This window comes from Belonocnema kinseyi, chromosome 8, assembly GCF_010883055.1.
Source record: "Belonocnema kinseyi isolate 2016_QV_RU_SX_M_011 chromosome 8, B_treatae_v1, whole genome shotgun sequence".
Classification (NCBI taxonomy): domain Eukaryota; kingdom Metazoa; phylum Arthropoda; class Insecta; order Hymenoptera; family Cynipidae; genus Belonocnema; species Belonocnema kinseyi.
In genome coordinates this window covers 101,271,459-101,285,851 of record NC_046664.1, presented here as the reverse complement: position 1 = coordinate 101,285,851, position 14,393 = coordinate 101,271,459, and the positions used below count along the sequence as shown (strand labels likewise).

At 35.0% G+C, this 14,393-nt stretch overlaps 2 protein-coding genes across 3 annotated transcripts in view; one reads left to right on the top strand and one right to left on the bottom strand.

The window, feature by feature from the left end:
• LOC117179093 (acyl-CoA Delta(11) desaturase-like) overlaps window positions 1–3,419 on the bottom strand; it is an 8,387-nt gene extending 4,968 nt beyond the window's left edge. Inside the window, exons 1-4 of one of the 2 annotated variants that reach the window (XM_033370744.1) lie at window positions 3,323–3,419; window positions 2,362–2,592; window positions 1,909–2,039; window positions 311–516 (exon numbers count right to left, since the gene is read on the bottom strand). In XM_033370744.1, the coding sequence (XP_033226635.1) occupies window positions 311–516; window positions 1,909–2,039; window positions 2,362–2,587 (563 nt within the window). In that variant the 5' untranslated portion in view covers window positions 2,588–2,592; window positions 3,323–3,419. Of the gene's footprint in view, window positions 1–310; window positions 517–1,908; window positions 2,040–2,361; window positions 2,593–2,939; window positions 3,233–3,322 lie in introns of those variants that run through there. The other variant, XM_033370743.1, reaches the window with a different exon arrangement.
• LOC117179092 overlaps window positions 1–14,393 on the top strand; it is an 887,384-nt gene that overhangs the window by 655,965 nt on the left and 217,026 nt on the right. The window lies entirely within an intron of this gene.

The window sequence follows — 14,393 nt, the reverse complement described above, 5'->3', positions numbered from 1 at the left end:
CTGAAAGCCTCTAGTATTCCATCTGCATCATATACCATTTCCCCCCTACTATTTCTCATGTTGACAATTTCTGAATTTTTGTTTCCTTTCATTTTTTTATAATTAAAGTTTACCTAGCGCTGCTTTTTCGATCGAATTTCATAGGACGCAATTAATTTAGGTACACTAAAATTTTGTAGCTCCTTAAAAAAGTAATTGAAATCTAATGTATCAATTCAAAATCTATTTTTATTTTTTTCTAAATATACGAATTTGGATATCGAAATTTGAACAGAAAAGTATACGTAAAGCTACAATAATTATATCTTACTTTTTTTGGAACATAACAACAGGATCTTTCTTAAGGTCACTGAGGTCAACGGTAGCGCCCTTCCTTCTTACTTCAGGATGCTTTTTAACCATTAGCCACCCCATGTGGGAGAAAAAAAATCCCCTTTTCGAATTATGAGGGTCAGCATCAGTATCAACGAATTTGTGATGCACTCTGTGGTCTCTAACCCATCCATAAATGTGACCCTATAAAAATGAATTAGATAACAAATGAGTTCAATTAGTAATAATTGAGTGATTAAAAGTTCATTAAACTAATTGGATAATAATGCCCGTGTGGAAATAGCCCGGATTAGCCCTGGTACAACAAGGTTTCTGTTCAGGGGCTGACCGGGCTATGTTTGTTTTTTAAGAGCCTAGCCGTGCGCTGGTCGGAGACTTGCTAGGCAAAATTTATGACAAAACCCTAGTCGGGGGCTGACTGGACTCTGATCGGGCAAATATTATGATCGAATGCTCAGGCGATAGCTGGTCGGGCGCTAATTGACAATAATTAAATGGTTAAACTTTATTTATAACTTAATTACATTTTCTTATTTCGCTAAGAAATGGATGTGTATACAGATCGCGAATCGTGATTAATGGATAGTATATCATTTTTAAATACAGATTATAATAAAACTATAAATTAATGACGGAGAAAAATATGCAGATACTAAATTTATAATTGCTCCTAGTACAATTGAAAGCCGAATCATTTACATCTAGTAAAGCGCCAATTGATCCCGTCCGGGCCACGGTCGGGCCCCCGGCCAGCTCCCAACCATGCTCAATGGCCGGACGCTGGCCAGCGCAGCGTGACGATGCTAGCTGGATTCCGATAAGAAACCCCGGCCACAGCCCGACTCAAAATCGGGCTCCCTGGCCAGCTCCTGGCTTAAAGCCGGGCTCGCCAGCCGTAGAAAGGCCAGCCTCCGACTTAAATTTCCACCCAGGTGCATACAATAATAATTTCTACAATAGAAACTTCCTGTTTAATTAGATCTACAGAATGTATGTATGATTCAACGAATTTTAAATTAAATATAATTCAATAATTCGAACAAACAGTCTACCTTTCCGTATTTTTACATAAAACAAATCCCATTTTCAGCTCGTTCGGTGCTAACTTTTAGAAAAAACCGGTAATACTAGTCAGTGCAAAATTTAAGACAGGAATTTTCAATTCAGAACTCTACGAAATTAACATGTTGAAACAATGAAAACTTCTTCTAATATCTCAGTTTTTATAAGAGGATAAAATTGATTTTAACGATCTTATTAGTGGAAGCCGAAATCTGTTTGAGCAGGAATAGGTCTCTTCTATAAAAATTGTTACAGAAAGCATTTTAGAAATTTGTTACTGTATTTGCTTGAGAAATTTTTTCTCATTATGTTGGGGAGGATGTGCTTTAAATGGGTGCAATGTTCATTGTTGTTCTTAATGCACCGCGCATGTCATCCGTCCCTATTTAATAGACGATGATGATGTCCGGTGCACGTCACGGGTCCTTGAGTTAAAAGGTTTATTTATAACTAGATAGATTGTACTGCACATCTCTCCAATCTACAACCAGTATACTTAATTAAATTACTTACCTGATATCCTATAGTTTGAAGACACATCATAATTATTCGCATTGGCAGTTTAGCCTTGTAAGCCCTGTGACTCCAAAGTCTATGACAGCCGGCTCCAGTTCCCAATCCAGTCAATATCACGAATCCGTACACTGAAATAAAACAAAAATTATTACAATATTTCCATTATCAGAAATTAGAATGACAATAGAAACCACCATATTATATAGAAAATCTAGTTATCAGAAAAAAGTGTACCTTTAAAATTATACACTAATCATGTACTAATCATGCAAACCTGTTCGACAAACGTAAAATTTAATTTTAGTTCAGTACAAAGTTTATGAATATCAAAGAATCAACATTTGTAAAATTATTGGTGGTAATATCTTTTCTAATTAGGTCATAATTTTTCTGAACCAAATTCATATTTTTTCAGAAAAAAGATTTAATAAATGGATGAAAAGTACTCACTGAGAAATGGACTCAGAATGTGGGATTTGGTACACATTAGATACATTCCGTAGAATCCAGCAAGATGTAGGTATATAAGAATGGCAATTCGATTCCAAACAACTTGCATTTTATATTCTTTAGTTTCATTCTTTGGTTTCTCTAAGTCTGTTTCCGATTTCATGGTAGAGTCGGAAGTTTTGTAAGCCATTCCTTCCAACATCTTCCCCGACGGTGTTGGTGTCATTTTTTCTTTAAAAAATGTCAGGAAATAGATCAAGCCACATTTCATACAATCAAATTCCGTTTAATCAAAGGAATCTTAATTTACGAAAATGTATTTATATAATACAAATTTTGTCACGATTGTAAAAAATAAAATAAAAAAGGTATTAAACCATGAGATAGCTTTCAATGAGAGAACTATTTTCATGAAATACTTTTTGCTTTAACAAGAAACTCTCTGACTTTCACCAGGACTCTATAGAAAGGAAAGTTACCTAGCAAAATAGAAAAAACATTGAATGCTAATTTTGAACAAAACTAATAATAAAACTCACGAGAAGACTGAAACGAGAGTGAAATATTCATATACAAACCAGTTGGTGGAAAACCAGAATCCAGGATGAGACTTTGTGTGAATAGATGAAACAACACCCAGCTAGCAGTTAATGTCACTCGAAGTCAAAGAACTTTACACTTGCAGAAACTTTTATTTTTGCGAAATATTCATTATATCTCAGTCAATATAACTAACACGGATCAATTCACTTTGTCATAATTTAAGTAAATCTTGCCTAAGTTTGATAAAAACTGAAGTCACATGAGAGAGGATGAGTTTTAAACTGTCAGCCAGTGCAGGATGTCAGCGATTGCAGCCCATACCCTACGTGCACTGAGCCAATATTCCCCCTTGTTCAGTCTCAACGAGGATACATTGACTTAATTAAAATGTTACGTTCATTGCTATTGAAACACTTACCCAATATTCCTATGATCCTAATATTCGGATGACAAGAAACTCGAAGGAAAGAATCTCTAAGGTCTCTGTCTAGATACACTCTGATTCAATTAGAGCAGAGCTTTGCCTTTTATTATCTCGTTCTTCAACTTAGCAATGCAAAGTGAATGATCGTTTTTTCGGTGAGCAATGATTTATCATTGCTTTTTATAACCAGTAATGTTTAACGCATTGACAGTGTATGATGCGTATTGCGCAAAAAACGGTTCAGAGTGAATTCGATACAATAGGTTTTTTGGGTCTCTAAATTCGAATATGGTATCAGAATTTCAAAATTCAAAATGGCGGATCCGATATGACGGATCAAAATTACGTAAAAATGACCGATTTTCATGAAACTTGGTGTGTTGAAATTTTGTAGGTCTCTGAATCCGAATATGGTATGAGAATTCAAAAATTCAAATTGGCGGATCCAATATGTAGACCAAAAGTTTTAAAAAATCTAATGGGTTGACGGATTTGAATGCAAGTTTAGTACTATATAAATCTTTATATCCCAAAAACGAATATAACAAATCTGATGTCGATATTCAAAAATCCATTAACCATTCTCACAAAAAACTAACAATGTCAAGTGAACCCCCTAGTAACAATTTTCATTATCACCATATCGGATAGGTCTTTTAGAAATTTCTAATTTGGACTTTGAATTCGTATTCATCGACCAAAATAACCTTCTAGTACCAATTGTTTTCCAAATCCACCAAATTGGGTATAAAATTTTTCAAAATGCGTATGCAGTTACCCCAATAACCACTTGGTACCAATTTTCAATGAAATTTATCCAGTAGAATGTTCCGCACATTTGAGGCCCAATGCTTGATTTATAATGTACTTCTACTTGCATAAGGTCGTAAGCCACACCATTTTAAAACATTTATTCTTTTATGTCGATTATCTGAAATATTTACAAACAAAAAGTATGCTCGTAATGTCTGATGTACTTGAAAGGTAACTTCCATGTTTCGAACGAGCTAACGCTCCTTTTAAAATCATTAAACCACATTCAAAAAAAGGTGGTATCCTACTTTGAAAAAATAAAGCAATGGGCGACGTAAGTCATGCACTCAAGTATCAAATATCAAGTGATACAGCTTTACCGAGCTAATCTAAAAGTTATTCCTTTACATATTTTCACTTGTTTCTTTTAGTCTTATTTCATAAAATATGGAAGTGGTTGCATGTGGAAATCAGCGAATAATAGTATTAGAAATTATTCTGTTTCTTTCGCGTGGTCCGCACACGGAGAAAAATTTCCAGAACTTAATTCATGGAACAGCACTTCATTTTATCAGGCTTCGCCGTGAGAACTAAGTTCTCGTAACCCTTGTTTTTAAAGCAAACATCTCGAAGGTTCCGGCATTAGGCCACGTCCCTTTGCTATCAGGTCTCGAATTCTATAATTCTAGATCATTGAGACCGAGATTTTAAAGTACGTGAAAATGGTAACTATAAAATTATGGGCTTTTGTGAACTGAGTACTCGAAATTTCTCTCCGTGCACGTAATAAAATATATAATTCAAATTGACTGTTCAAATAGGATAAAATATAATAGAATTTATTTCTTACATGTACACCTTTTCTTAGGTTTTAACATTAGTCTTACATCCCAAAATCGCTCCCTTCATATCAGATTAGAGTTTTGTAGCCTTAACAATAACAGCTACATTTGATGTTTATTATTATTTAGATATCATAGTAGACATCACTCACGTTTTGGCTCGGATTCAAACATTAAATAAACATCCACATGAAGTCTAAAATTTTTACCAAATTTATAATATTCTAATAACAAACATTAAGGTTGAACATTACTAATTCTTTGGTTCCACTCACACACTATTCTCCACACAACCGTCATCGCACCAATCTTTCCCCTCATCCTTATCCGTGTTTTCTCTGGCTTATCTTTTAAATAATCTAGCATATCTGCAGAGACCGGGAATAGGCTGTCCTGACAATGTGAGGTAAACTTTTGACTCAAATTCCATGTATTTCTCTTCCTCTAACCACCTTTCTACCTCCTCTACCATTTTTCGTCAATCAGTGCCTTTGCTCTTGTACATTTCCATATGTGCTCCATAGCCTCAACCGCCCTCTGGCAAAGCCTACAGTTTAGATCCCTCAACCCCTTATTACCTGATTTCCCGACATTTCCACACTTAAGTCTGCCCCACTGTTCTTTTTTCAAGTATCCTAAATCCTTGATTTCCTAAAATTCCTCCCTGCCCATCTCAGTTTTCCATTTCCCATAGTTTTTACAGTAGGTGGACTTACCTATCCTTCCCCATTTACTCTGAATCTCCTGTTAAATTGTGGTCCCTCTATTACGTTATAAATTATCAGCTACTTTTTTATCCCTCCCCCCTTCCTCAATAAATACAAGTGTTTCACCATGCGCTGCTTTATTCAAAGCTATTTTGACCCTTTAACCCCAGTTTGACGAATTTTTATTTTTTAAATTCCTTATCTCCTGCCTGAGACATATCTTTGGAATTCTTTCATCTCTCTTGTTTAGAACGTCAGTAAAATACTTAAAAGCTCTTTTACTTGTCTCGATTTCAACAGTGAACCTTGCTCTTTTTGAAGATTCCCCATGCCGCATTGTCTGCTCTTTCCACTTGTTCTACTATTTTAACAGCATGTGTTCTTTACATCCCTCCTGAAGTGAACTAATACCCCAAGTATTTACATTTCTCTACCACCTCTAATTTTTCTTCGTTAAACTCCCATTCTTCCGTTGAATTCTTTTCCCTACCTCTATTTCTGAAGACCATAACATTTGATTTCTTGACATTTACTTCTAATTTGTATCTAACTACGTACCCTTATAAATATTTTAACATTTGGTTAAGTCCTTCCGGGAAATCCGCGAAAATCGCTAGGTCAGCTGCAAATTTGAGAGCAAACATTTTCTCTCTACCCATCACCATTCTCCCTTCATTTTTCTTTCACGAATTTTGTCCATGTCATCTATAAAAATATTTAAAAATGTGGGACTCAGCGGGCATCCTTGTCTGACTCCCCTATTTGTTTCAAAGCAATCTGTGACCCCTTGCTCCATTATAACCTCATTTAATGTTACTCTATATATTTCCCTAATAATTTCTAGCATCCTACCTCTTGTACCTAAATTAAATAATTTTCTAAAGAGAATTTCTCTGTCCACCGTGTCAAAAGCTTTTGTTAAGTCAACGAATGCAGCACAAAGTTGTCCACCTTTACTTTTTATTTTATTGTTAACAAGGGAGTTTAGGACGTAGACGTGATCTCTAGTGGATCTTTTTTTTCTAAAGTCAGCCTGGCTCTCCTTGTATAAGCCCTTCTTTTCCATCCACTGCCGAATCCTTTCATCCAAAATTGCTGTTAAGAATTTAAAACCGGTGTCTAGCAAAGATATTTCCCTGTAATTAACCGCACCATCCTCCTCCCCACCTTTAAATATAAGCATTATTCCTGCTTTTTTCCAACCTTCAGCTATTTACGCCATTGACCAAAATCCATTTATTATTTTATGTAACTCTAGAGCCATTCCTTTTGGAATTCCCTGAATAAATTCAATAGAGTTCCCATCTTCCAATGGAGCTTTCTCATCCTTCATTTTCCTAATACATTTTACCATTTCCTCAAAAATGCCTCAAAAATTCTGCTGCTGCTTCCCCCCTTTTTTCGTCGATCCTAACATTTTCTACTACCGACATTCCCTCTTTTTTCTCTACCTCTGACTCTATATCAGATCTCTTTATGGCAAAGTTAATTACTTTTTCTTTTCCTATCTCTATTAGGTTTTTAAAATGGTCAAGCCATCTTTTTCTTCCTGTTTTCCTTCTTCTCTTACTCTTTTTTCTCGGCCTGAAGTTTCGTAGCGCCTGCCAGATGCTTCCTGTGCAACTACTTTCCTCAACCTTCTTCAACTTTTCCTCCCGTTCCTCCTTTCCCTTTTTTTTCGCACAAGCTTTTAAGTTTCTTCTTCTCTTTTAATTTTTCTCTTCCTTCATCATTCTTTTAATCGACGAATTTTTAAGACAATCCCAAACGGTAGTCCTCTGTTCAGCACATTCTTTATCAAACCAGTCTCCTATACCATTTTCTGAACCATCTTCCATGTTTTGATAGTAATCCTAACGCTTTTGCTGCCTTCCAAATGCATTCCCTGAACCTTAGCCATCTACCCTCCCAGTCCTCATCTTCTTCGCATTCCTCCTGCAATTTTTTCATTTCTTTTCCATAATCCTCTCCCTTATCCTTTTTCCATTTTAAACGGGTTGTCATTTTTCTATTTTCCTTCCCCAAAAGGGTCCACACTTTAAAAATCTATATAGTTCCCCTTTAACTTTCTTTTCCCACCAAGAGTCTAATATGCAAAATAAATCTTTCTTTAAGACATTCTCGTTCCCTAGTTTTTCTGGAGCTTCGTCTTCTCTATCATACAGGCTTTTCCACTGAAAGAGAGTTTCTCGTTGCCCGATTCTTTACAAAGCTCATTCCCACCCTTTTAACTCTTAGATGTTATATTTAGAGAACCTGACAATGCTTTAATTTTTTCCCTCTAGTTATTGGCATCTTTTCTTTCTTTCTTTCGCTTGACTAGGAACGTATCCAAACTTCCGGCGGCTTTGCTAGTTCGCTGTTTTCGAGTTCCTGTTTACTAGACCTTCCTCGTCCCCTCTTTTTCCTGGTGTTTCGCCGATTCGGGGCTCTTGTTGACTGGTCTGATTGCCACCGTTGACCTCACCATTCTGAGTGACTTTTCCTGACCACTTTGTACTTTACTCCGATTACCAAAATTCTGGATAACACTGGCCCGTATAGTTTATATGTAATTTTTTCGAAAAAATATGATAAATCGATGAGTCCGCGACTGCATGATACTAAAATCCCGAAAATTTCCACTCAATGGTACATGATGCGCCTGACCCGATCAAGCGAGTCGAAATGTAGACTCTACTTTGAATAGGTAACTCCTTCCTTATTTGGCGCTGCAAGCAGTAACGTAGATCCTAAAGCAGCAGAAATTTCACTGTAATTAAGAACCTACTTTGACGCTAAAAGTGTTCGAATTCGGCCGTTTTCCCACGTTTAGTGTCAAAGTAAGGTCTGTGTTTAAGACACTTAAGACCATCTTATAGGCTTCAACTATGACATATAGGACTTGTGACGTGAAAGTAGGTTCCCTATATTCTCACACCACACAGAAAAAACGTACTTTTCATTGGAAACCATTTTTCGTTTCAAAGGAGCTGCAACAGAAATGAACTTCACTTGCTGAAAAGGAACCAAAAACAATAAATGAGCTCAAAATTATACCACACTTAGGGTTCTAAAGGATTTAAATTATATTTGAGCCTATTTCTAAAGAACCTGATCTAAAGAGCTCTGAATGATAAAACTTAATGAAGATACTTAAATTACAAAACAATATCGCAATTAAAGTAGATATAATGACTTGATAAATATCATTTTCTGGTTATGTAGCAAAGTTGTCAACATAAAGGCATATCCATATGCAAGAAACTTTCCGTCTCAAGTCATCGATCGATAACTGTAAATCGATTTCTACCTTAACAGCCCTACTTTGCAAGCGTTTGGTTTGTGAATGCGTCTTCATGTTCTTTTCAAGAGCGCTCTAAACCAGACATGCCCCAGCTGGAGAAATTCCCGCCAGCCACACATGTTTTGCGCTTCCCATTATTTCGGCTGGAGAGCGAGAGTGGTGGTAGACGCGTGCCTAGATGCCCTGCTCTCCTACCCAAGCAGCACCGCAGATACGAAATATCTGTTAAGGTGCTTGGGGCGACTAACTTTCCAATATAAGTTTGTAATTGTGATTAGAATTATAATTATTTTATCTCAGCATGTTTACATTTGTTTTCAAATAATGTAATGCAAAGGAGAATTATGCAAAGTATTTATGCCTGCAAAGTTTCAATATTCTTCTCATCATCACCTCACTCACTCATCTGTAAAACTTTCTCTTTTTTACAGCATTCCTACAGTAAAATACACCTGACTGCCGTATAAAAAAATATCCTGCCCTAAAATATTACACCTGTATTGATGATACGCAGGTAATTGGACAGAGAAAACTGTAAACGCCAAACTAAACCCCGGTTTAAAGTCTTAACACTTAGAGCAGACATGCCCAAGCTGGAGAAATTCCCGCCAGACACACATGTTTTGCGCTTCCCACTTTTTCGGCTGGAGAGCGAGAGTGGTGGTAAACGCGTGCCTAGATACCCTCCTCTCCTATCCAAGCAGCACCGCAGATACAACATATCTGTTAAGGTGCTTGGGGCGACTAACTTTCCAATATAAATTTGTAATGGTGATTATAATTATAATTATTTCATTTTAGCATGTTTACATTTGTCTTCAAATAATGTAATTCAAAGGAGAATTGTGCAAAGTATTTATGTCTGCAAACTTTCAACATTCTTCTCATCATCACTCACCTGTAAAACTTTCTCTTTTTTTACAGCATTCCTACAGTAAAATACACCTGACTGCCGTATAAAAAAATATCCTGCCTCAAAATAGTACCTATCTTGATGATACGGAGGTAGTTAGACGGTGAAAACTGTAAACGCCAACCTAAACCCCAGCTTAAAGTCTTAAAACTTAGAGACTTAAAGTAAATTTTTAAACTTAAATATATCAGCGTAGTAGGCTCAAATTCAATTTCGAATATTGTATTTAACAGATATACTATTTAGTTTTAGTAGAACATATCTGAATTTATTGATAGGGAATAGGATTCAGATTTTTTAATTATATTTAATTTCTGTAACGTACATTTCTACCTTGTACATGATGTTAATAAATTGTTATGCTGCAAAAAGTATCATCCAATATTTCTGTACATCATATCAACAATGTAAAAAACCGTGATACTAAAATATTCAACAATTCACATTTGTACAAAAAAGAAAAACTTTGTACACTTCTCTTTTTAATTACAATTATGGTAAAAAAATGTAAAAATACTAAAATAAAATAATTAAAACTCTAGTCACTATTACAAATTGAGATTGAAACGTTAGTCGCCTCCAGCCCCCTATCAGATATGTCGTATCTGCGGCGTTGCTTGAATCTGAGAGGAGAGTGTTAAGCACGCGTCTACCACCACTCTCGCTCTCCAGCCGAAATAATGGTAAGCGCAAAACATGTGTGACTGGCAGGAATTTCTCTAGCTTGGGCATGTCTGCTCTAAACGAACCCTTTTGGCTCTCAACAGATATCTATGAGAGCTCAAGTTCTAAATGATACCAACTTTTATTTGAGCCGCAACTTTAGTGAACCTCCAGTTTTTTCTGTGCACCATAGATGGATAAAAACTACATTGGTTTTTATTAGAAAAAAAAATTATATCTGTGATATAAATATAAAGTATATTTTCAATTACTATATAGTTATATTATTTATAATATTTTTTGATTATGTCACTAAAGTATAATACACTGAAGAATCCCCAAGTAATAAACGAACCCGAGCTCACACGCATTAGCACTTGTCCAATACTTCAAGGTCATAATCTTTTTAAATACGAAACTACGAGGTGTGTTCAAAAAATAAGGTGACTTTATGGTTTTCTCAAAAAATATTCATTTATTCCTCAATATTTATGTTGTCCCCTTCAAAGTAATCCCCCTCAGATACAATACACTTGTGCCAACGCTTTTTCCAATTGTCGAAGCACTTCTCATAATCATTTTGTGGTATAGCCTTGAGTTCTTTCAGCGATGCAGTTGTTATCTCCTCAATCGTTGAAAATCGATGTCCTTTCATGAGTCTCTTCAGTTTTGGGAAAAGAAAAAAGTCACTGGGGGCCAAATCCGGTTAATATCGAGACTGAGGCATGACTGTGATGCTGTTTTTGGTCAGAAAATCTTTCACAAGCAACGATGAATAAGGAGGTGCATTATCGTGATGCAAAAGCGACGAATTGTTTTTCCAAAGTTCCGGACGTTTTTTGCGTATCGCCTCTTGCAAACGGCACATAACTTGAAGGTAATACTCCTTATTGACCGTACGACATTGTGGTAAGAATTCCTGATGCACTACGCCACGGTAATCAAAGAAGACCGTGAGCAAAACCTTCACATTTGACCGAACTTGACGTGCTTTTTTCGGTCTTGGAGACTCAGGATGTTTCCATTGAGACGATTGGGCTTTAGTTTCGACGTCATAACCATATACCCACGATTCATCCCCAGTTATAACCCTTTTAAGAAAATCAGGATCATTATTGACTTCATTCAACATCTCCTGAGCGATGGTCATGCAATGGACCTTTTGATCAAAATTAAGCAGTTTTGGAACAAATTTCGCTGACACACGTCTCATGCCCAAAACGTCCGAAAAGATAGAATGGAATGAGCTAACCGATATGCCAACATCTTCAGCAACTTCTCTGATGGTAATTCGTCGATTTTTCAACACCATTTCTTCCACTGCTTGAACGTTTTCATCTGTTGTGGACGTTCTGGGACGTCCAGGGCGAGGTTCGTCTTCGACATCCTCTCGGCCTTCTTGGAACGCTTGTACTACTTATACACATTTTTCTTACTCAGAGTAGACTCACCGTATGCAACTATCAACATTTCAAGAGTTTTAGAGCACTGGATTCCATTTTTCACACAAAATTTAAAGCAAACTCTTTGCTCCATTTTTTTTTAAAGAAGAAAATCGCCGAACACACCAAACCCTTCTAACCTTTTACGCCTCTGCCAGAAAAACAACACGAGTTATACAGTCAAAACTGTGAACATATGATCGTGACGAGTGTACCAACACAACAAAACAAAAAATTGAATACTTGAATGTACAGAGTCCGCGAAAATTGAAAAGTCAAGTTACTTTTTGAACGCACCTCGTATTTTTTTAATAATTAGTTTTTTTTAGTTTGTGTACTGTTAAAAATTTTAAGCCATTTTTGAAGAGTTTAAAATAAATTTGTTCTGTCTTTTAGAAGGATTCCCATTATCACGCATTAAAAAAGCTTGAGGCTAGATGTTTAAATTTGATTCTTTGTTATTCATTATTTTAAATCATACAATGTAAAACTGGTCGATTCCAACCGCAATATTTTGTATCTCTAGCAAGCAAAGACCTTTAAAAAGCTCGTCCCGCATGATAATTAATACAATTGCATTAAAAATACAGTTATTTAGTTCAAGATTTAACCTAATATTCGTCAGGAAATAAGTTAATATTAACAATAATATTATTGGTTTTATATCGAAATGTCTCATCCCCCCAAATCTCGGGATGTGTAGTCAATTATTTTTTATACATTTGGCTTTTCTTATTCTCCAACAAGTATTATAAAGAAATTAAAACAGTAAACATTTTCTCACGGAAAGAAACTGTTTCTCCTACTAAATCAAGTGATAAATACATAAATAGTCATATTTTTTTAAGAAAGTCATTCAGAAACTCTCAATTATTATTGTTTAGTAACAAAAATGATCAAACAATTTTTAAAAAAGTGGTAATTTTCATTGGAAAAAAATTATTTTCTCTACAAGATCATGTTGCGAATAAATGTACCGTAATACTCTAATGAAATGTAAGAATAATCAGTAAATCTAAGTTATTATAATTATTAAATATGTCTTTTAATATATTTTTCAAATTTCTTAAACTATTTATAATTTTCTTTTGCTAACGAAAGAAAATATTTTATTTTTATAATCTGTGGTGATTTTCAAACACCTACATAACTGTTAAACATGCACAATTTCATGAGGTATTGATTAAAATGTTTATTAATGGATCCTATTTAGTGATTTTCCATGCTGAATATTATTCTCATACAAATTTTCAGCATTTTGAGTTAACAGAAAATATTTTTTTGTGATTGACCATTGCAAAAAAGTGTTTATTTTCATATAAATAATTCTTCGCAATTAGGTTGAATCTTAAAATAAATATTTTTGTTAATTGGGTATGAATGCAGTCATTAAGATGACCAATCAGTTACTTTACCCTAAGTAACAAATAATTTATAGTTTATCAGTCTTCATTTCGAACATTGTAAAGATTCAAGTAGGGTCAGTATTGAAGGGGAGATTAAACAATGAGCAAAGTAGGGTCTACATTTCGTCTCGGGATGTATTCTTGTAGAGCAAGTGGTCTTTTGAACGCCTAACCTCACAATTTCTTTTTTCCTCTCCGGTAAAATTTAATTTTCGCGTCTTATTACGTCCTTATGCTTCAGAAGTGACTTTAATAAATAAAATGACGCAATCAGAGATTCTACTTAATGTATATCCAAAACTTTAAAAAAATTAAAATAAATAACATTGATCAGTTAGAGATTTTAACTTTTATCTGGCAACGATTCTGCCGAAATATGAGATTTTGTTTGTTTCTTGGTTTTGTTCGACGAATAAGTATTTTCTGAAATAAAATAGTATTAAAAATGTTCAATTCACGATAATACCTCTTCTGTCGTTCGTTTTTTCATCCTTGATTAAGTAGCGAAAACAATAAAATTCCAATCCTTTTCAAAGCCGATTGGAGTTGTTAAACGTAATACCTCACTAGAAACACGATAAAACACGATTTTCGTTTACGGAATAGAAGGCGTTCCGAAAGTATAAAATTGGAAAAATATAGTAGGATTGTATAAAACAATACATCACTTTATCGAAAAATGATCAATATCAATATTAACATTATATATTATATTATATTTATATAAATTTTGTCGACGCTGGGTACAGAAAAAAACGGCATTCAAAAGAATTCAATGTTTGTCACGTTATCATTGGATGCAGGAAATTTTCGAATAATGTTTAATTCAATCCTTCTTATGAGGTAACCCGGTACGGAAAAATAACACCACAGGATGGCAGTATTAACATTCAAATTTCCAACTTCGTAAACAAAGTGTCTCGTCCTGAATTTTCGTAACGACTAGTTCATCCCCTTTTCCAACTCTCCAAATTTTTCGGAACGACTAAACGCAGCCTTTCGCGAAATTCAAAAGGTTGTTTAAAAATGATGTTATTTTTACTTTCTCATCCT